This window comes from Apaloderma vittatum, unplaced genomic scaffold (assembly GCF_000703405.1).
Source record: "Apaloderma vittatum isolate BGI_N311 unplaced genomic scaffold, ASM70340v1 scaffold8737, whole genome shotgun sequence".
In the NCBI taxonomy this organism is placed as follows: Eukaryota; Metazoa; Chordata; class Aves; order Trogoniformes; family Trogonidae; genus Apaloderma; species Apaloderma vittatum.
Window position 1 is genome coordinate 757 of NW_009725712.1, and position 23,751 is coordinate 24,507.

Genomic DNA, 23,751 nt, shown 5'->3' on the forward strand with positions numbered 1-23,751 from the left:
AAACCCCAAAAATCAAACAAAACAAACCTGCTACTGGCTAGCTATAAAGCAGTCTGTCTGTCTGTCTGTGTCTCTCAGACAAGGCAGTGTGCTGACACAGAGGGGTTTTCTAAGATTTTTTTAATTATGAGCCATGTTCAAAATTATTCATTTTAAGAATATCAAAAAGTTTGTAACAGATAAGCCGTCAGCAATCATGCCTGTCAGAAATTTTGTATTATATCAGTTCACCTGCAAGCAGAATTGGATAAAACAACACAAAAACACGTTGATAATGGGGAAAAGCAAAAGAAAAAAAAAAAAGTAAAACTCATAACATTATGTTGTGACAGAAAGCTTGTAGCTATTGCTTCTTGCAAACGAACATGATTTTGATAATCCAAAAACTAAAAAGGAATAAAACCAAGTATAGTATAACTATTAAAGGTGAGTTCCAGAAATAGTCCCAGTTAAAAATGGCCAACCCTTTATTCTTTCAGAAGTTTCACAATACTTTTTCTGATGTTCCCCTGACTTCTTAAAAAAAAAATAAAAATCATAATTGTAATTTTAAAAACAAGTTGAAATTTTGATTGTTGAGAAATATTTGCTACCAATTCCATGTCTCTATGTAAGTACTTTGTAGCAATTTCAAATACTAGCTGCTACCAGAAGGACCAAGAAGCCATGTGCAAAACATATATCTTGTTATGGCGTTGTTATGCATACAAAGAAAGTTGAAAATGAATTTGGGTTAATCCATACTTTTAAAAAATATACTAATACAGCAGAAAAAACTTAGTCAGACAGACAATAAGACACAAGCTACACTTACCATTTGTATTTCTTCAGGTGACAGCTCATCTTCACCTTTGCTATCCCCCCATAATCCAAGGTTACTTTGGGCATCAGGCAGATTCCTGTCTGGAAAAGAACCAGACACCTGAGACAAAGCAGAACTGTCAAGTGAAAATCATTTTTCATTCATTTGAAAATGCTGATGACATTTTCTATTTGCAGCACAAAATCACACCAATAACCTTTAATTTCTCAACTGGGACAACAGTCTAAGCATGTTTAATTTTGTGAACTGCAAGGAGCTGCGCGAACATAGTGACATGACAGGGAAGGCACCAAGTACTGTAGCATTTGTAGCATGAGTTAGGGCATAAAACACGGCAGCATTTGTACTTTAACAGAAGAAAACACAGTTTTCAAAAGGACAGTCCGTATGTGACTACCTTCCAATGAGGCCTGAGAGAACCACCAGCTACTCGTTCCAAAAAAATAAAAACCAAGTTGCAAAGGTGTTCTGAGCCAAGCTCACAGGCTGAATTTGCTCTCCTCGTGCTGTTCACACTGCGTACGCCAGCGCAAACCCTACAGCTGTGCAAGGGCTCTCCCGGCATGTAACAGGAACAGGATCCGATCCCAAAAACTAACCCTCACACATCATTGCTGCTTCATTGATTTCAACAGCACTTCCCCTTTGATTAAACCTAATCATCTACATAAATCTTAGCAGGAGCTGGGCATAAAAGATCTTAAATGGCTATTTCTGGGATATTCCCTTCTGGAAGATTTATTTTTAGGCTTAATTATATACTTCTGATTATAGGCAAAGCAGCTAGAATGGAAAAGAAAAGAAACTATGTTGCAGGAACCTACTGTTTCTGAAGTTGTTCCAGCAGCGGTGTTTAAAATCCTGCCGACCCAACGGCACTCCTGAGGTGGCCTCTCTCCTCCCCGCTGGCTGTGGCCCGGCCAAAAACCCCAGCGGGGAGGTTTGCACCACCCCACCACACGTCAAATCTGACCCTGCTGTGACTGATCAGGTGCAGGTTGCAAATTAAAATACTGAAACATTTAGTTTTTCCTTTTTCATGGATTTTCTCAGGCATTTTATAGCATTTTCACTTGTTTTGCTACAACCTTCCAAACCTCATTTCTTTCAATTGCATAAGCAGTTCTGATGCTTCGTCATTCAGATACAAATTTGTCTTGGGAAGCCTCTGAAAGGAGCAGTCTTATTTATAAATAAATATATGAAAAGGATAAGTAGAAGTTTTTCCCTTTATCCTTTACTATAATATTTGTGAAAAATCTTGAAAAATAAATGTTATAAAGCGAGTACTGTTGTGCTTTTCTCCCTTGTAAATGTGTATTTTGCTCCTCACAATCAAACCAGGACATATAAACAATGTTACAAATGAGGAATGTGGATAAGCAATACAGGAAATTTTTAAAAGAAACAAACTACCCCAACTAAATATTCCTTCTTACAATAAAAACCAAGAATATTTTAAAAGATTGTTTAGAAAAGATTCAACTCTATGTTGTCCATGGGGTATCATCAGTATTTCATGTCTATTTCACAGAAACACATAACTTATTTACTTAGGTAATCAATGTATTTACATGACACCAAAATTATAATGAATTATTTACTGGATTCAAAGAAAGGAGATAATTAGTTTATGGAGCCAAGAAAAAAAAGATATATTCTTATTTTACCCCAGAGGAACCAATTACTTTCAGGCACTGCCAGTACTGTTAAAAAAACAGCACCTGTATCCAATGCGGTTGCTAATAAGCAAATATATTTATGGTAAGAGGCATCTCCCCAGGGTTCCTCCTGTCACTAAGGTACGTTTCTGGCTACTGGGAAAGTTGTCCTGCAGCTTTCATGGAGCCGACATGAATGCTTTTCTAGAATTCATACTGCAAAAGCCAAACTGCATTTCTTTTGCAGAAAGAGAAGCAGTTAACGCACGACTGAGATATAAAGTTAATGATAAATCCTCTGAACCCTCTTCCATGAGGAAAAGGAGACAGCTGCTAAGCTTGCGGACCAGTTCAAAAGCTACTCATTATTTACATTTTTTTCAATAAACAAAACATCAAGTTTGTAATATGGAAATAAATACTCTAAGAATATAAAAGCAATCTGCAGAGAGACTGTTCTCCTACCATGAGGCATGTCCAGTATAATTCCAATGTAAATGGGTGCTTTGCGTCAAAACAAAAATAATCACATTTTGCTTGCTTTCTGCCAAAAAAATTCCCAAACAGATAAAACCCAAATTGGGCTCCAGCATGCCAAGGAGGACATTCAGCTGTTCATCATAATGTTCAAATTACGGAGAGGACCACAGGCTGCTCTCAGAAGAATGTCCTTTACAGCTGAGATTATTTAAGGGACTCAGGCACACTGATGACAACTAATTCATAAACACTAACGATCACAATCCCCTAAACCACCAACATCCTGAGGATGAAATGGTTTATTTCTAAATGTGATAATTTCTCCAGTTTGAAAAGTTACTTTAAAAAAGCAACAACAAAACACAAAAATGAAAAAAATACAAAGGCTATCAAATGTAAACTGAGCTTCTTGTTTCCTAGTCATCTCCTTCATGCAACTCCCATGCTTTGACAACCACCTACCAGAGAAGTCACAAGGTGGATTTCTATAAGCAGCAGCAACTGACACTTACCCTGATGTGAGGAATCACAGGCTGTGCGCATTTACAAACTGTTTCTGACAGATTTATTTTGGTATTCAAGTTTCATAGTTTTTCAAAGACTAGTCAGCAATCCCTCCTAGAGTATTGCACCAGCATCACTTATACGACAGGACTCCTACCTTCTTACAAAAAAAATAAAAATACTGAAGCATAAACTAATGAAAGTGAAAACTGGAGTAATTAAAATTAATGTGCAATAAACAAAGCTTTGTTGTTGTTTATTGCAGTGGTTTGCTGTGTCCAAGGCAACAAAAGAACAGCATTTTCCACAGCGTGGCACATTGTTTTTGAGCTAAAAATTGTAATGACTCTTACGTGGTGGGAGTGCCCGCTTCCAGAGATTGCGGAGACATTCAGTAACAAGGAAAGAGCAGAGGGCAATGAAGATGCTACTACACTCCTACTTCTCTGCAGGCACCAGCTCACAGCTGCGAAACCCTGATAACATGTTAAGGTGAAACTCATCCACGTGCCTGGGCGCCGCATCACTTCAGGCATACTGTAACAACGTAGCAAGCACTAGAAATGACATATGATCAAAATCTTTACTTCTTATGATAATTCAGTGCCAGGGAAGAAAAGAAAAAAAAAGAGCACGCTGATAGGGCTGCATAAATACAAACTGGTTAGGAAGATAAGCAGTGCCATATCAGAAAAAGAAACCTATCACACACTGTGAGGTAATTCAGTATGAGAGTCTTCATCCAGAAATGAAGTACCCACTTCACGTGAACCCACCCTTTGTATGGCCCTGAAGTCACCAACCAGAGGGACTTTTCTAATAAAAATCACCAATGAAATAATAATTGTTTATCAGAATAATATGGCCATCCAACACATTTCTTCTATCCTGATAAAGCAGTATTCTAAGGTAAGGTCACATTTCACACAGCTTCTGTTTCTCCCAGAAAAACAACCAACAAACAAAACAAAAAAAATCGACAAAAAAACCAAACCCACACCAATTTCACGTTGTAAATCACAGGGTACCTTGGACTTCTCTAGCCAACACAAGCAGGAGAACTCAAGCCAAGGAAAGCAACTCCAGAATCACAGAAACAAGATTTCTCTCCAGGTACGAAACCTGCTATCACCTGCATAGCGGTGGTACTCCAAAGGGCACTCTGCCACAAAGTTCTGACAGTGTGCACATCCCAGGACAGACCGAAACAGCTAAGAAAAGGGATTTACATCTCCCAGCCTCTGAAGCAGGCCACCAAGGAATCAGAAGCAATGTTCCTAAGTCCTGTCAAGACCAGCTAAAATGCCCCAGGAGTCAGAGATACTGCTCTGGACTGGTGGCTATCTCCCGCCTGCTGGAAGATGAGATGTAATCCTTACCGTATGGAAACTCAATGCTGAGGAGAAGAACATTCCCAAAACTATCAGGTCTGGCAGCAAGGAACCTTCCCTCAGAGCTTATTTTACCTTCATGTTCCTACTGCAGAAGTGTCTCGACTCAAGGTCTCTGTGCTTAAAAACTAGAAAACATTCCCAGAAAGTTGTTGAGCTACCTTCCAACTCCTTGCCATCAGTTAAAGGAACACGGAAAAATCAGACAGATCTCGGAAGGTAAGTAGGTAGATGGGTACTGATAAAACTAAGTAAAAAGAAAGAGTTTATACAGAGTCTATTGAGAGGATAAGGAATCCAGCAAGGCATAAGACTATTTTTGGCTAGTTGAAGAAAGCATGTCAAAAAGGCTTCACAAAAGCCTGATCAACTCTAAGTAAATGAAAACAGAAAAGGTGCAAGTCACAGGAACAGGCCCATGAGAAAAGTACTATTGAAGAGACAGGCCTTGCCACAAAAAGAGAAATATAACTACATTTTATTCTTACCTTTGCTTTCCTCAGCAGAAAGTTTTTCATCAGAATCATCTAAAGGATTCTGTGAAGACTTCTCAGGGGAAAGAGGTGATTTGGACACGTTGCTCTGCTCAGGTTCAAGTCTGGACCTAGAAGGACAGGAGTCTGTTTCAAGTTATAATTACTATTTTACTTTATATTGTCAAATATCATAAAGGGAAGGTAATAAAATACAACAGAATTAGCTTTTCCCTAAAACAAGTATTTATATGTAACTAGTTTTAAAGAATAGTTTAACCAGAATGAAACTGATCCTTACCTTGATTGCCAAAAGACACAACAGACCACTTACAAGCAAGGAAAACTGTGTGCAGGTATACATATACACTACACCTAAGTTTCTGCTATATAATATTAATGCAAAGACAATGCAAGAAAGCAGAAGCATGTTTGGGGAGCACATATTAAATATCTCTAAAGTATGTTTCAACATGGCACCAAAAAAGGTTTAAAATCAGTGGTAATTTTTTTTTTTCTAAGGTTTCTTGTCTACAATGAATTCTGTAACTGCTACACAGTAGAAAGTTAAATGCAGCAATTATGCTCTCAGAGAAGCTAAAGAACAAAAAACCAATAAGCAGTGAGCTGAATCACCTGCTGTGGCACCTTCATCACTTCCTCCCCTCTCAAATATAATTAACGGTTAATCTCATTATGATCTGCAATCTTCCCCTGCTGCTTAACAGAAGGTGTTGCATTTTGTGTTCCTTTTCTTCTTTATATTGTACCTAAAGTCTAACCCATAATTAGAGAATTCTGAGAAAAACAGAATATAACGCATTAGTCATCACTGAGTGACTATGGTATTTGGACAAGAAACCCAGTAACAGGGAACCTTTCTTAGTTCTAAAAACTCTGCAAGTACTGGGCTTTTGGTAATTTTACAAAAAAACCCCAAACCCCAAGCCAAAAAAACCCAAAACCCAAACTAACCAAAACTTCTTATCTCCTCCCTCTCAAGTCCCAAACTTGTCTAATAATAAGGAAAAACACTTATCCAGACGACCATGCAGTTCAAATAATAGTTGTGATACTAATAAAACACCAGTTCCCCAGATAATAAAAATATCAGACTGATTTGAATAATTGCATACATAATTCATAAGATGTTCTAATGGAAAAACAGGTTTAAAATTGAAATATCATTTTGAATACCAATAAACATAAAAACTAAAAATCACAGCCAAGTAGCTTTACAGAAAAAGCTGCTTGTATTTCTATTTCTCAACCTTCCATTCTGGGGAACTGGACCTATGTAATTGGTAGAATTTAATCAAAAAGTATGAGTTAATACATAAAGGCAGCTTTTGTAAGAAGACTGTAACACTCGCACAATTTGTTGAAAGGCTTAGGACATTTATCAATATGAAAGGAAACAATGAAGAAGGATATTTCTACTGCAGACCTTTCACTATTGTCCGATATGCACATATTTTAAGTCAACTAAATTGCAGAAAAGAAGATCTGTACTAGGATTAATTTACTTCTGAAGAAATATATTCCTCTATTGTTTGTTGTCCTTACTTCGCACGGTATGCTAATGTACAAAGTTTTCAATTAAAAAGGAATAAAATGCCTGAGATGCACTATTTAAAGAATGTCTAATTCTTTTAGGTGACGAAACATGTTCTTATTATCACATGAAGTGTCTGTTGAAATCCTTAGGGAAATTACAAATCAACTAGTTGAAGATATATGAAAAAAAGTTTTTTCTTCAAGTCTTCATAAAGATTGGTTTATACACTGCAATATATTAAAACTGAATTTTAATTTAAATGTCACCTTAGCCATTACATCACATCTGCAATGCACACAGACTCCATCTGGTACACAACTGTTTTCTAGTTCTTGCATCCGTAACAAGAGTCAAAAAAGTATCTTCCAACATCATATAAAACAACTGCATATTCTGTGTTATTTTTTAATGTCTGATAGCTCTTTATTTAAGTCGTATTCTAACTTCTGATATAGCTTTCTTAGCTCCATATTTAGCATATTTTCTCTGTTTAGTCGCATCAGAAATCCTGAGCTTGTTCTCTGTTTAGTCATCTGAGAAAACTGGGATTTCACGTGGAAACAATACTGTCAGAACAAACAGAAGAGCTACTACATGGTAGCCAATTCTATAACTGCAGGACCCATGCAATGCTTCTTTGAAGTTCTTCGGCATGAAGAATATTATTAAGATTATCTATTTTTACACATGAAAAAATACCACATATTCTGTTTCTGTATGTTTCTTCTGAAGTTACGAGAATTACAATGCCTTACCTTCTCTCATTACTTCTTACCAAGTTTTAGGCTGGGTTTGAGGTATTTTGCTTACTTGGTTTTGGCTTGTATGACTGTTATGTCTCAGGAGGATATATTTGAGCGAATCTAATTGTTCTTAATCATGATGAATCACTCTGAATAAAATGTACTTAGGGACTTCTGAAAACATCTCTCTAGTTTCGATGTAAATAGCTGATTGAGCCAAACACCAAAAATTCATAGAGCAACATCAAGTTTTTGAAAACCGCTCACATGCCAGAAGTGTAAAAGAGCCCCAGAATGCACCTTCTGACAGCAGAGGTTGCTCATCCAGCTACAGATATGTGTTAAAACAATATTAAACGAGAATAATAGTTTTGTTGAATGTCCTACCAAAGAAAGGCAAAGTTAAACTATTTTTTGACACTACTCACAGTCTCTTCTTATCTATCACTCGTTTAACTCGGATGGCTCTTTGCTCAGAATACAGCTTACACACTCCTGTTCAAGATAGCAGTGAACAAAATTTCAGGTTAGAAGAGAATGATTTCTTTCTTGGAAGATACAATCATTCATTTTTAACCATTCAATAAATACCATGTACTTTTTAAGTAATCTTCAATGAACTCCAAGACAGCTGTTCTGTGCTCCTTTACCTGAGCAGACTGGACACCCTTGTGAGCTGAAATACAAAAAGAAAGATACAACACAATCTTTCAGATTTTTACTGAATTGCACAAAAGTTTGCATTTTCAATATATATGCAAGTTATATTCGAGAGCCTATTAACTTTTCACATGTTGAATATTAGTATTTGTTTTAAACATAGCTATATTTAAATACAGGTTCTGTGAACCAGCAAGTCATTACAACAAACCAAAAGCTGAAAGCAATTCATGTCTTACAACATTTATATTATTGATTTATTATATATGCCACTGGGTCATATTATGTCAATTAAATTTCTAACAAGAATAGATGTCACCAGGCTAAGCATAGCAAAACAGATCTAGAGATTTCACTTGCTTGAAATACTGAACTTCTAACATCTTAAATCCTCCAGCACATAGACTATGTGGAAATCTTTGGGATTTGTTGTGTCAAGCATCCTTTTAATTCACGTATATTAATATTTCTTCTTTCGATATTATGTAATTCCCATGCATGACTGACTTTCAATTATTCCAAGTAAAGCTATTCTGATGGCATTTCAAAGCTGATGAAAATCTGTGGTACAGTGATAAAACCCATGCAACAAGTCAACTTGAAAATGGCAAAACCAGGAGGTCTCTCTACAACTTTCACAAGATAGCGTTGTAAAGGTTTGACCCCACAGTCAAGTTGTCAAAAACACTGTTACTTTATCAGGACTCTGTTAATTAATTATCTCAAACTTGGAAAGATTATACTTGTAATACCTTACAGGTGGACAAGCTAGAAAAAGACAGCCATTGAATGCAGTGAGACTTTGGTTCAGGCCTCCATGCCGCAGTGCTAAATTACTATTCAAGTAGCAAATACTGAAAGACCATCTTTTTTACACTTATTAGGGTATTATTATAATACAATTCTATGCTCTGGCTTCGCCTTCCACGAGCATTGAAGAAAATTAAGTACAGTATTAATCAGCCAATGGGATTACACAGATGCAAACACAAAGGCAATGAATGAGACCTCACCAATCTCTTCCCAAAAGCATTTCAGATTCGCTATCAAGGCATTATATTGGCCTTTAACAATAACAAAAAAAAAACCCATCACAGTAAAGAGTTGCTCAGATTACCTTCTGTTCTCAGCTGATGAATGGCATCGGCACACGTCCTCATAAATATCTGAGCATCTTGATCTATCTGATCACGCTCTGTATCTGTCATCCTCACATACTCAGACATAATATGGCTGAGAAACAAGAAAAAATGGCACTTAAGAAATTCCCAAGATAAAATCTACAAGCACATGTTTTAGACCTTTCTTCTCACTCGCCATCTCCACAGCTTTTCTCCAACACTGATTTTCCCAGAAAAAGGAAAAAGTGCAATGACTGTCACTGACAAAAATGCCACTACTAGAAAGCTGAGAGGTTTTTAAAAACATTTTTGACTAGTAAAAGATGTAGAAAAAACCCCAATATATCGTTTAACTCATATATAAACAAATACTGAGCAGATAAGGAGAAAATACAACTAGAAAATATATTATAATCCTCACTACTTACTCCAGTGAAGCATATTTAAACTCTAAAAACATCAGAACAAGCAGGATAAAGGAATAGCTCAAATATTGAAGGCAGTATAAAAGAAAATGGAACTTATTTTACTTAAATTTACATTTTCATTATTGGAAATATTAAGCATCATTTTTAAAGTAGCTGTACGATGAAATCTGTGAATTCAAATCAGAGTAAAGAACAACACTGGAAAATAATGCACATTTTTAATATCAAGTCAATTGTAAGATATATCAAACCCAGATGCCACTGTTTATTTCTATTTCAGATGAAACATTATGTATGTAATATTTTCTAACAGGATTAATATATTTTTTGGTTACTAAATTGATAAAAATGGAGGCTCGTCAGTAAAATATTAACACACTGTAGACAACTGCCAGAAGAGCATACTGTATAAAGCTATTTAACAGTCCCTCCACAACAACAGATGACAGGATGATAAACCTTTTCTACAGCAGCTTTTCCTACATTCGTCTTGCGTTTCCTAATGATACAGTCAGCATAGCTTACTATATTTGTTTAAAAAATAAAGGAAAAAACCACTTTAACTCATACTCTCATTTTAATTTAGATTTTTCTTCATATGTGAAAATTTCCCCACTTGTTCACAGCATATATAACGCAATTATATGAAGGCAAGTAAAAAGCAGGGACCTGGAATTTGCAAGGCTAGCCTGACACCCTTAGAGATCTCTTACACGCTCCTCTGCACTAACACCAGATTTTTCCTGTGTCCACTGCCACGGGAATGCCCACAGCCAATTCACATCGCCTCAACTCACCAGCTCTCATCACATACAAAAACCGCTGTCAGGCTGGGTCTCCCCGATCTCCTCCACAAAATTTTAAGCTTACTCTAATGTCTCTGAGTATTACAGTAAAATGTCTTCATTTCCATCCCATGTGACTGACTGCACGTGAAAAAAGCAGCAGAGGATGCGTTTGGCTTGAAAATTCGTTTCTGCTTACTGGCCAGCTAGTATACAAGCACAGATTAGCCAGCCAACTAATTAGAGTAATATTGTGTATTTTACTTGTTTGTTTCAAACACTACCATGTGTTTGATATCTAGACATCAGGATTGTTTTTGTCTCTCATTAAACTACTCTAAATGCTATAAAATCATTTTTTGTAACTTACACTAAGCTTACAGAAAAGCAGCCATATATAGTGTTTCCACTAGTATTTTACTAGCTGCAGTGCTCTCCTTTGGTCAGGACAGATGAGTTTCATAAATCTGTGGCAAAATCCCCATCACATCTGTAATCAGTAGTGTTCTAGGCTGTAACTTTAATTTTCACTCTCTGAGAAAGCAATTTCTGAATGACGAACGATTTGAAATAGTCTGCTTTAAGAGACATGTGACGGAAAGGCTTTCCACAGCCTGGTTAAGGTGACATATTAGTAGTTAAACATGCAATCTAAGATTACTCACATTGTTAAATATATTAGGACAGATCTCTCCCCAACTCCCTTTGGAGAGCTTATGTAGATGGGGCTTTTATTACTAGTTTGTGGCGTAAGTTCTCGCCATGTGTAAAGCCATAAAAACCACTCTTACATCCATCTCCACACGGACAGAAGGGGACCATTAAGGTCATCTGGTACAGAACAACGCAGAACATTGTTCAGCGATCCATGCCCAGAGAGTTACTTGAGCACGTTAAGGCACATAGATTCAGAAGGAAAATGAGGATGGAGTGGCGACTTCATGACGGCCCCTTGATGAAACAAACAAAAAAATCCACTCTTCTATTTCAGTTTCCAATAGTAAGTTCTGGCTGGTCTCCTACCGAATAGAGTATAAAGTTCTTGTCCTTATGTGTCTAAGTTCTTGAACTGTGCCCACCTTTGTGGTACTTGCAGAGTTCTAGGCTTTCAATGCACTTCTGAACATTACAAAGCAAAATAAAGATCACAAATTGCAAACCAGACTTAGAAATACAGATGGAAAAACCTGCCTCAGGCAGGCTTTATTTTTTACTAACAGTGTAACTAGTAGTTAGCAATACATTGAGGATAATTGTAACAGCTTTTAAGGTTGGGAAGCGAGTTGCTCAGTTACTTGTCATAATCCCTAATACAAAAATACAGTATACGAAATTCTTAAATAGGAGTTTCACAGCTTCAAAGGTAGCAAAATGCAGCTTGATCCAGTAAACAAGAAACAAAATACTTTATATGTAAGCAGTTGTTTCCAGGTTACATAGTGGCTGGTAAGAGCGCTTTTGAATAAGCTGGGGAAGGCACTTGGAGGCAAGGACACCTGAAACCCAACCTCCCTGGGAAGGCAAGAGTGGAGTCATACAGACACATCTCCTTATGCCAAAATACATGTGGCACCCACCAGTGCTCACAGGTTACTGAAGTCCCCACTGAACTGAAAATCCATCTAATCGTTATCCTCCAGCCTTACCATAAACAAACCATTCATTTAAAAAGAGCAGGACAAGGAAAAACAAATAGCACAAACATAAAACCAACCAACCAATAAAAAAAAAAAATCCATCTATCTGTGTCCTGTATGTCAAAGATCCAAATACTTGCTCTGAAGTGCAGTGGCAGTATCACAGCAATGGACTGATATATCACTAAATCAAGAAAGGTCAAACAAAACAGGTTTTTCAGAAGCAATCAGCAGAATTAGCCAAGAAATGCACTGACTAACGCATGCAGATAAAGAAGGGAGAACAGGGGAAAAGAAATTCTACATTTTTATTCTAATCAATAGCAGAAAGTTTCATAAGAAACTTGGGCTGAAAGGCAACTTGGGTTATTTGTGATTTTTAAGAGAATGGCAAATTCCGTGAGCTTTTTATTGAGCTCAAACACAAAAAGGAGAATACAGAAAGTGCAATTTAGGTCTGATTGGTATTGACAAGTGTAACGGAATTCAGCGAGCAGGGACACAATCAGAAAAGGGTCAAGTGCAGGATGAGACACAAGGGATGGCAATGATAACAAGAGATTGCTCTACAAATATTACCAAGTGAAACACCTCAGAAAGTGGTATTGGCCTGTTACTCAGTAGAGAAGCATAATTATATGCAGAGTATGAATAAATTCTAGATGTTGATTGCCTTTTTTTTTTTTTTTGCACTAACTTTTACCACTAAGGTCACATGTAAGCTGCAGTTGCTATTTCCTTTGGCTTGCTGCTTCTAAATCACGTGGGCACAATTTAGTACCTCCATCATTAAAAAAAAAAATTGTTGATATTTTCATCAGTAAACTCCAGTGCCAGATGATATATTAATAACAAGATGCTGAGTGACTGAGTATATGATACAGAACGCTATGGATATCAGGTCGCAGCATGAGTGTATGTGAAGGTGCAGTGCCTCCTGGGATAAGGCTGAAGGCAAATTTGATGAAGCATGTATCCCTCTCTGTGTGCCAAAAAGTGTCCTAACTGCCTTCCAAAAAGTCCCAGGGTGCACACATATCCATATAGGTGTACTTACATAGGAGACCAGGCCCTGGAATAAAATAGGAAATGCATCAAATGAAAGGATGTATTCTCACTGCCAAGAACCAGGGGAGAATAAGCAAGTGCTAGGTTAATGATAAGATGAAGTGTAGCAACTATCTTTAAAAAAATAGGGTTAAGGAAAAGAAAAAAGCAAAGGACATTTAGACCACCCAGCTTAGGAAAACATAGGAACAAATAATGAAGCAATTTTTAAGCGCTCAGAAAAGAACAGAAAGACAACCAGTAGCCAAGATGTACCACGAATAAGTCGTACGCAGTGTACTTTATTTCTGGGATGCAGTAACAGGTCTTATGGATGGATGAAAAGCAATCATTGCTGTAAAACCTCTCTTTAGTTTGTTTTTTCTTACTATCTCATGTGACATTCTCATAAGCTGAATAAGTGAGTTAAAAGACACAAGCACCAAATGGATGTGGAACTGTTTGAAAAGCTGAACTCGGAATAGTTATATACCAAAACAGAAAGACGTGCTGTGTTGTGTTCTGCAGGGGTTTGTCCTGAATCTGACACTATTTTAATATTTTCATTAACAACTCAGACAGCAGAGACATAAAACTAAGCAAATTAAAACTGCATCAAGAGACAGAGATGCCAATTCAAAACAATACTGCCAACTCGGAGAAATGACATTAAGAATTTGAATAAGGAATGGTCAGAGGCTCTTCCCTGCACCAGCAACAATTACTTGAACCTGCAGAGAATGGGGAACAACTGATTAGGGAATAGTTCTTGAGAAAATCATCTGGGAGCATATCTGATTATAAATCAAACATAACAACAACATGTTGATGCATAAAAAGTCATCATTGCAATGGGATGCATAAATGCGATATAATCCATTACAAATGAAAGGTAATATTCACTTAGCTTTGGCTTCTGCTGGAGCTGTGCTTCTTTTCAGCACCTCAGTGCAACACTTGCCGGGACAGTGTCCAAAGGAGAAGAAAAAGTATGATCAGAGATTGAAGAGAACATGTACAAAACCCCAAATATACTGTAGTTGCTGATTCTCGAAGAGCCTGAGGAAAACCAAAATAAGTAAGTGTAAAAAAAATATATAAAATTCTAGTAACATGGGTAAGGAAACAGGAAAAAGCAGAGGGAGGATACAGAATCTCCACTGAAAGAATATTTAAAAGCAAGCAAGACACAGCAGTAGAATAACCTAGTCATTCTCTTTTTGATTGTGCCAGCCATGCTTCTCCTGGCCAATCATTTCTGTGATCCTATTTTGCTCATAAAGCACACGACACCAGAGCTGATCTGATGGCGGGTGTTACATCAGCTTTTGGAATTAGGAACTCTTTCTGCTGGTGCATAAAATATTTTCTGCTTATTGATTCAAAAAAAGATACCAAAACAAGCAGAAAAACTTGATTTTCCTCCAACAATGTGTTACGAAAGAGAGAAGCGGTAAGCTGAAATAAACCAGCTGTGAAATACTGACATGTATGTTTTAGAAGAGATATGCTCACCTTGCCACCTGCAGGTGTTGCCTTACAGATGCATATCTAAACACTCCTACACACACATAAGTGTGTAGGCATATGCACATGCTCACGTGTGTGTATAAACTTACTTGTAAACACAGCAGGCATTTTAAAAATATTTCAATTCCAGTATGTTTTATATTATCTTATTTTTTACTTTACTCCTAAATTTAAACATCATCTAGTCGAGAGGTGGCATCCCTGGTGGCAGGGAGGCTGGATTAACATCCTCTCTAAGGTCCCTTCCAGCCTAGGCCATTCTACGATTCTATGATTTTGTGATCATTTATTATGTTTTGAACATTTTAATTCACTGCCTTTTTCCATCCAAATGCTGTTGCACATAGCCAAGGCAAAAACTTGTCTAGTTGCATGACAAAACATTCCACAACAATATATTTAATACTACCTTTTTTTTTAGTCTTTTTTAAAGTCTGTGGGGAAGCTTCAGTTACTAGAAGTGGCAGAACAGGCATGCCTGAATTAGTATTTTTAGTTTTGTAAACTATTGCTGAGACATTCCAGAATGCTGCTAGGAAGAACTTCAATTTCAAAAATGTGATATAGGAACTTAGCACAACCAAAAAAAAAGGAAAGAAATACTTTGAAAGCCATTTCCTGGAGACCAGGAAAATACTACCTACTCCTCCATGATGAAAGGCCTTATAGATCATCTACATGTTTTACTATATCTATATATCAAACAAACCTTGCTTCTTGTAAAAATGCAATTAAGTCAAGACAAGAAAGCAGTCTGGCATTGTAGGGGAGCCAGTAGTACACTATTTTTAGAGTCCTTTAATAGCTACTCTTTTTTCCTTTATTGATTAAGCCCAGGAAATACTCTCCACAAAACACACAGTAAGTATTCAACAATTTTCTACTAGGTGACAAATGTGTAACTGATTTATTGTCTTTTTTTTTTCCCTGCCCAGCTTTACCAAGGAGATCAATGCTAGTGCAAGAGACATTATCACTGGGTACCAACACTATGGGGCCGGTTAGCTCAGTCAGTTGAGCGTGGCGCTAACAACGCCAAGGCTGCAGGTTCAATTCCTGTTCGGTCCCCATGTGTTGCCTGATCTAGTCAACAGGTGGCGTCCCTGGCGACAGGGAGGCTGGATTAAAATGATCTCTAAGGTCCCTTCCAGCCTAGGCCATTCTATGATTATTTTTAAGACCAAAAGTATATTATTTACAATAAACAACATATGAAACGTTCAAACACTTAACTGCACATCCAGCCCTTCCTGTGGCAAATTCACCATTTCTACTCAGAACCGATCTATGCTACACTGATGAACTAAGTAAGTATCTCTGCAGTTAAATTCTATGTCTAATATTCCCAGATGGAAAGCTCTTCTCAAATATGTCCATTTTAAGTATGAGGTGTTCTGTGTTCAAAATCTAGAATTCTTTTCACTCGTTTCCAACATCTAATTGAAACAGCAGGAGTAACTGCTGGTCTTTAAATCGTCTAAACTTTAAGATCCTTCAGAGAAAATGGAGTTTGTGTAAGAATCCCAGGGAGGCATTTCAAAGTCCAAAGTGTTAGGGCACTACAGCTAGTTCTTTGAACTGTATTTAAATAAACATGTACAAACCACCTTGGTGGTTCAATAACCAAAAATATGAAGGAGCTAATAGCAAGCATACAAGATGAAACATCAGACAAGTTTCCAAAGACTGAAGACAGCATCTCTCACCGCACAGTGTAGAAAGCAAAAATGGACTGAGAGGAAAAAAATATACAGAATGCACAGCACTCAAATACTAAAAATGGGAAGGTAAGTAACAGTCCTTATCTGACAGGAATGATCACAATTTGCTTAATAAGCAACTGTAAAAAAGCAGCTGCATCTTGTTAACATCTCCCAGAGCCAAAAGTCCCTGCCTTCTCTCCAGGAAGAAGGATCAAATTCTGCTCCTGGAAACAGTTCCCGACCAAAGTGAGATGAAAGAAATAGTCACCTACAGCTAATTATGTACAGAACTGAAAAAAAAGGAAAGGTGCTATTAGTTTTTCTGTTAAGGCAACATAAATGAGAAATTATCTCACTAAAGTCTCACCAGCATATCATTTACGAAGAAGAATGCAACATATAGTCAGGAAGGACCCTTTACTTCAAGTACTGTTTGGCACCAATTCAGTGAAGTTACACATTAGCCAAATGAAACACTGCTGGGTAAGCCCTTAAAGGCTACAACGTAGCAGGGATACTTTTCTAATACATAGATGCCTGGTGTCTACCATATTTACTCATGAAGTGGAAATAACTTTTGTGATTAACTAGTAAACTTCAAAAAAAAGTTAATCAGTTCTGTTTTAACGAAAAGTCCTTGGTTATTTTTCTTATACATGGCCTCAAGGACTGCATCCCATATGTGCTTTCTGAACACCCCTATGAAGCTTAATAAGCCTGGTTAAAAAAGCTGCTGAGGAAGTCAGAAGAAGAGATAAACCCTAAAATCAGCAGAAGAGATAAACGCTAAACCATATATGAACAACTATTAAAATACTGTTTACCATTGCTGTTTTTAAGTATTGTCAGAGCATTTTCCAACATAAATTAATTTTCAAATAGCCTGAGATGTCCTAAAGCATTTCTTTGATGAGATTTCTTTGAAGAGTTTCAGTTCTTTCCAAAGATTCTTGGAGAGAGACTGCAGTTAACAACATCACAAGTCACAGCTCAGGCACAGCTGCTATTAGCAGGAACAGCAATGATGCAACATCCCACGATTTAGACACGTTTCTTATAAAATACTCTGCCACTGAACGCGTTCACTGATCACAAGTATGACATCAAAAAGGCTTTGTTAGGTTGTATATATGAAGCCACACAAGAAAACACTTGAAATTATTTAAGTCATTTTTCCTTACGACAAGGCTCTAATGTTAAATAAAAGTGATGGCATATATAAAGTTATTGGTTATTCCATTAGTAGGTGTAACCAGTAACAAGTCACTCGCAGTCTCTGCTACTTATTCAGCCCAAGTTTTCACAATTATAGCCAATATAACCCCCAATTTTTAAAACAAAAGACAAAAAATAACCATACATTTGGGGAGAAGTTTGAAAGAGGAGTTTCTATACGTGCCCCTCTGTAAATCAGTCTTCTAACACACCAGCTTCAAGTTTCTTTCCATCGTTAACTCTTCCTGTCAGGGGAAGATGATACCACACATTTTTGGTACCCAGAGGAGAGAATCACGGTAGACAGCATAAAACAGGCAAGGACAAAACAGAAAACTTCCTTATCACAAAAAGCTGAAAATCAAGGTTTTAGAGAAAACAAATGAATCCTAATAAACAGAAGAGGCTAAAGATGCAATGGCCTGTAGGATTAGATCACCGCACGGCTCTTTTCATGTGTTCTGCCATTCACATATTTTATAGCTAAACAGTCAAATCAAAAAGAAAGAAGGTGAATAAGCAATTACTAATTCTTGAGCTTCTTGGACTCAATTTAGGTATGTCACTTAAACGTTTCAAGTGTGATAAAATGGGTCAGGGCCTTAATTTCAATTAACCCTTCTTCCAGTTGTCTTTCTCATTGCTAAAAATCTTCCTCTGAAACAAATTAAAGACATCTCCTCTGTAGCAGGATATCTTACGCGTGCCAAAAATAAAAAATCTATTATTAAAGTATTTATAGTCTGCAAAAGTAAGGTCAAAAAAGCAATCAAGAACCTGGACGTAATACATTCTAAAGAAGTTTTAAAAGGCATACAGTAACGCAACTTGGTAACTCAAAACTCAAACTCCACCAACACATCATGCTATAGTTGGAAAAACAAATAGCAGGGCTGACAAAAGAGAATTGTCAAATTTCATGCGCAAAATTAAACCTCCTACATAAATTCTAGTCTTAAATTGTCTCGAAATTTTCCCGATAGCTTAAGTACTGAAAAGTTACGATGCCTTGAATGAGTGAGGCATTTGCTAAGGTTGTAAGACTGACAGCATAGATGCTGTGATGCTCTTTGCATCAATAGAGCAGAATAGCATAAGCAATTTAGTATGGAATTTGACTGTACTACCTATTTTAAGTTTGACCATCAAGGACAGGTTCAACTGCAGCCACAGATAAAATCTGAAGGATTATTTTATGGTTTAATAAAGGAAATTACATATCTTTTTCTTCTCTCCTTAGTTAATAACTGAGGTATGGTGGGGTAAAAAAAAATCGCTGAGAATTACTATGATAACAGGTTAAAAGAGAGTTTCCAAAAAGGACATAAAAAAACCTTTCGGAAACTGAAATAACTTGAACAAATTTTTACTCCTCTTATCACTTCACTGTTATGCATGCTATTGCTAATAAAATACAAACACTATCCAAAATTTAACCACTACTTACTGTTTGCTACTACTGCAATCATTTGCAGTTTCTCAGCCTATGCTGAGAACATAGTTATTTCAGTATTAAATTGGTAGCTCCATCTAGTGTTGTTCATGCCCTACTCCAACAGCAACTGAAAAGCAGGAAGGTACTTGTCAGCCGTAGCTGCACGCTACTTCTGCTCGCTGCATGGAAAAGCAGCTCCTCGTACACCTTGCACACAGAACTGACACCCCCAGCCCCTGGCTTCATTTTCACCCGCACTGACAAACAGCTCTCATGGCCTTATACTTACAAAGGATGCCAAAAATCTTTTTTGTTTTGTTTCGTTTTTGAAACAGCAAAGCCCTGCTTTTAAAATCTCAAGGATACAAAGAAAGATGCTCAAAGTCTTCTGGCAATTTATCTGGGCACACATTTCGATACCACTGATGGCACAGTATTGCTGTTCCTGGTGACAGACCTTTTCATGCCCGAGAACTGTTCCTTGGAAAGACTGTTCCTCCAGTATGGACTGAGGCTGAGGAACAGCAGATGGCTCATCTGTTTCTATGGTCTTCTCCTGGGGGACAGATAGTTACCTGGATAACACTCCTATTTGGTATCTGCGAAGCCTTTTGGAGAAAAGAGCTTAGCATCTTTAACCCAAGACTACTTTAGATTGCATTTTCTCTACCTTGACTGCAGGAACAGCTTAGCTTTACTCAGGGTTGTAGCAGAATCAGTCACTCCACGCAACACTGCATTATATTGAGGGACTGGAGAAATATAACACAGGAAATCACGAAATTTCAGAAGATCCTTTAAAAGGGAAAGCTTATCTACACTGTTTCGCTTGGATATCACTCCCCTCCAAACAAAATCCAAACAACCTAGTAGGCTGTATGCTTCTCAGATGACTGTGAAGAACAGACGTTCAGCTGCTTTAAGTGATATTGCCAGCACCAAGAAGGGCATTGCCACAATGATCCACCTTTGTCACTTCAAAACCAGCTTGCTCTTTTTCTCTTTAAGGTGGAAACTTCACTTGGCAGAAACTCTTTGGCATCTTTATAAAAAGTGGACCCCAGTTCATTAATGCATCCCAACTGGGATGTGTTCCATATTGCACACTCTGTACACTCTTCCAATTTTACATCTCATCGGAATTCTATAGGTTTTGGTTTTGAACCACGAATCTCAAAATAAAATAGTACCCCATAATCCTGAAGAAAGACTCAGCATAACCAGGGTGTCAGATCAACCCACTTCAAATAACTGTGATGAAGGCCAGGCAGTTTAGGTGAACACTTTTTTCCTCACACAAATACATTTCCCTGAAGACAGCACTGACCGTATGCTATGTTCATTTTTTATCTTAGACTTACCTATAAACCAAGAAAGAAGGAAAGGAACGATTAGTTAGATGTGTGGTCTGAGCTATAAAGATATGCAGGGGATATGCATGTTTTTCAAATAAATATTTATAGCAGTCCTAAGTGTGTCACAAACCCATTTCTACCACATGAAATAAACTGATGATCAGTTCAATTGGAACTGCTAAACTTATTTAGAACGGCAAGGAGAGTTAAGTGGAGATACCTATGATGCACTTCTTACTTCAGGAACGAAATACTGTGCAACTTATAATACGACTGATTTTGCATGTAACATTAAAAAGCTAGTTTTCTGTTTCTCTAATGATATAATTATTTGTACTCATTTCACTAATATACAAGCTGCAGTAACATTTAGATCTTAGGATAATTTGATTTAGTATTTCATTAAGAATGTTAAATCTGCGGATTACAAAATACTCTTATTTTTTCTTACCAACATCAATCTGTAAACTTGTATTTTAATCTTCTAAAAATCCTACTACTAAAGCTATCAGCAATTAAGCAGATACAGCGGTTTCAAATGTTGCAGAAGAGAATCAAAACTTTCTCCATACAATAACAACCACCAGAACTGAAGACTAATGTTTATCACAGAAAAGCAAATCTCATGTTGCTGTCCCCTGACACTGTGTTCCCAATGGTTCCTACAACTGGAACTCACATTCTCAAGCCTGAAGAGTTTGCACCATCCTCCTCCAGGACCTGCAGATGCTACTGCCTGTGCTCTTAGTGCTAAGGGGCAGGCTCAGTGTCACAGAGTAGAAGGGAAAACTAGGATCACCGAATCACATACTTGGCTCTCTTGGGAATTGCTTCAAAAACCTACTCTGCAGGTCCTTAAAAGGTGTTGAACTAGAACTGTCAGGTTGTTTCGTTACAGAACTCACTCTTGAGAGCCAGAAACCTTCAAATTCTCAGTCTCATTTTATCTGAGACCATTTTCTTCTTGTGGCAGCACTATTTTTCATCTTAAGTAGCTTACGGTCAGCTAATTAATAAGCAATCTACATTTTGGTTTTAGTCATTACACCGATAGATTTTGAAGTAGTTCACTTAGTAAAACTGAAGAGAAATAATTCTATTTAAACACAACGCACACTTACCTGTAAGCATTAATGTAATCTTTTCTATGTTGCAACAGAAAATCTTTCAGCTTTCCGATATGAGAAATCTAAATGAATAGAAATAATAAAATTAATCCATTATCTGAAGTTTAATTATGGTTAAAGTTCATTATTTCACACTTCAAACATTAATTTGTAAATTTATTTATTCTGTAATTAAATAGAATCAAAAATTCACGTTTATATTAGAATTTTCATTTTGCATTACATTAAAATAATGTAAAAAAGATCTGTTATAAGAAAGTACAACTCAGAGAAAAGTAGTAAAAATACATAACCTATTAAAAAAGTATAAACTAAACACTAAATAAAACTACAGCATTTAACATTAGAAATATTAAACATAATAACACAAAACATTATCTAAGCTGACAATCCAGAACCTAATATACATTTTGCAAACCAAATTAATTTTCGAAGATCATGCAAATTTTAAACATTTTGCCAGGAAAAATGATCTAAATACTTAAGTTCAGTTCTCAGAACTTGTAGGACAAGGTGCTGTCCCCTCTCCTTTCTCTTTTTGCCATAACAGAATGATCAGTTTGTGCTCAAACTGGTGTAGTATTTCTATAACCTGATCATCATTAATAACTTTTGCCAGAACATACATCTCTCAAACTTCTACTTCTGGATATCTACTTCACCATCAAATCCACTTGATTATCTTTATCTTTACAAAGATCCTTTGAACAGATGAAAAAAACCTCTTAAAAACCAGAAAGAGCTTTTACAACTTTAGTGTGATTTGAAAGATCTGGTGTAGCATAAGATGCTGCTTGGTTTAGAAAATGGAGTAACCACAGAAATCTAGTTTAATTGGCCACAGAAATGAGACTACCAATACAACTTCCTTGGCAGGTCCTGAAGGAGATATGATGGGGAAGAGGAGAAAGGGAGAGAATATATATCTATTAGTGGTAAATATTTTCAAGAAGAAGGCAGGAGGAACTTTTCTAAAGCATATTCTCAAATATTCATTAATAATTCGGTGTAAAAAAAAAAAACCCAACCATGGAAGGAATTTTACAAAACAATAGCTGTTCTACAAATACCATAAATGCGGTTTGCTCCATGTATCTGGGAAAAAGCATCAGAAGCTGTTCAAGTCTTAAAATCCTATTTTCATGCAAATATTCCTTGTAATTAAACAAAACAAAAAATCACCACAGAGAAAGAACACAGAACAGTTTGGAGAAATAGTAGATTAATTCCCCTAATTATTTTTTTCAAGAGATCAGTAGCTCTTTGAAAAAAGAGGAAAAGACCACACTGACTTGTACAACTAAAGTGCTTCCTTGTGCAAATAAGTAAGCATAGATCTCCCTATTATTATTATTATTTGCTCTGTTTCATTTTTACTACAACTCATCCTACTAGATAAGAATTTCCCCAGTTTTCACGTTGAAATTTTTCCATGCGATTACCAATACAGGAAATTTAATACCATGCCTAGAAAAGGGAGCTCTGTTAGTACCTCCAGCAGATCCGAGTTTTCCGAGAGCACGATAGCACCCTCGTACGCAACGAGGGAAATGCCGAAATCGCTACAAGATCTAGGAGGCACAAAGAAAACCATTGAACAGATGCTCCTTCTCATCGCCACTGGAACTTATTTTTGTATAGTAATCTCTTTCTCAGCTCCCTCATGAAATTTGCTGAATAGGTCAACTACGCTTGACTATGAAGCAAAACATATAAAACACTCATACAGTGTTTCAGTAGAACAATACTACTTAATAGGCAGAAAGAAAGTACTATAGAGGACAAAGAGTAGAAATGTAAAGTAAGAAACACATCTCAATACACATTAATACATCAACAAACGCTGAACTAGAGAATAGATCAGAAAATTTTTATAAGTAATAAATCTTAATATTACTGCAACAGCTACAATTTAGGAGTGATTAACAAGCAGAAAGAATCAGAATGACAAGCAAGAACACTGTCTTACAGTAATTAATTCATCTAGTCACAAAGAGCATTCTATTTAGGCTAAAATTGTCATCGTGTGTTTGAATTGCACTGACCCCACTTTGCCTTTCCTTCATTTGTAAAGC

General features: G+C 36.7%; 1 protein-coding gene across 1 annotated transcript; it reads right to left on the minus strand.

Moving 5' to 3' along the window:
• Window positions 1-814: 814 nt before the first annotated feature.
• Window positions 815-23,291, minus strand: STX18 (syntaxin 18; the record flags this gene model as incomplete). Its single annotated transcript, XM_009873004.1, has 7 exons — window positions 23,169-23,291; window positions 21,671-21,738; window positions 9,411-9,526; window positions 8,232-8,309; window positions 8,062-8,128; window positions 5,348-5,463; window positions 815-903 (listed from the first exon to the last, which is right to left on the minus strand). Coding segments are annotated over exons 1-7 (657 nt in total), but the record flags the coding sequence as incomplete, so codon positions are not given.
• Window positions 23,292-23,751: the final 460 nt, after the last annotated feature.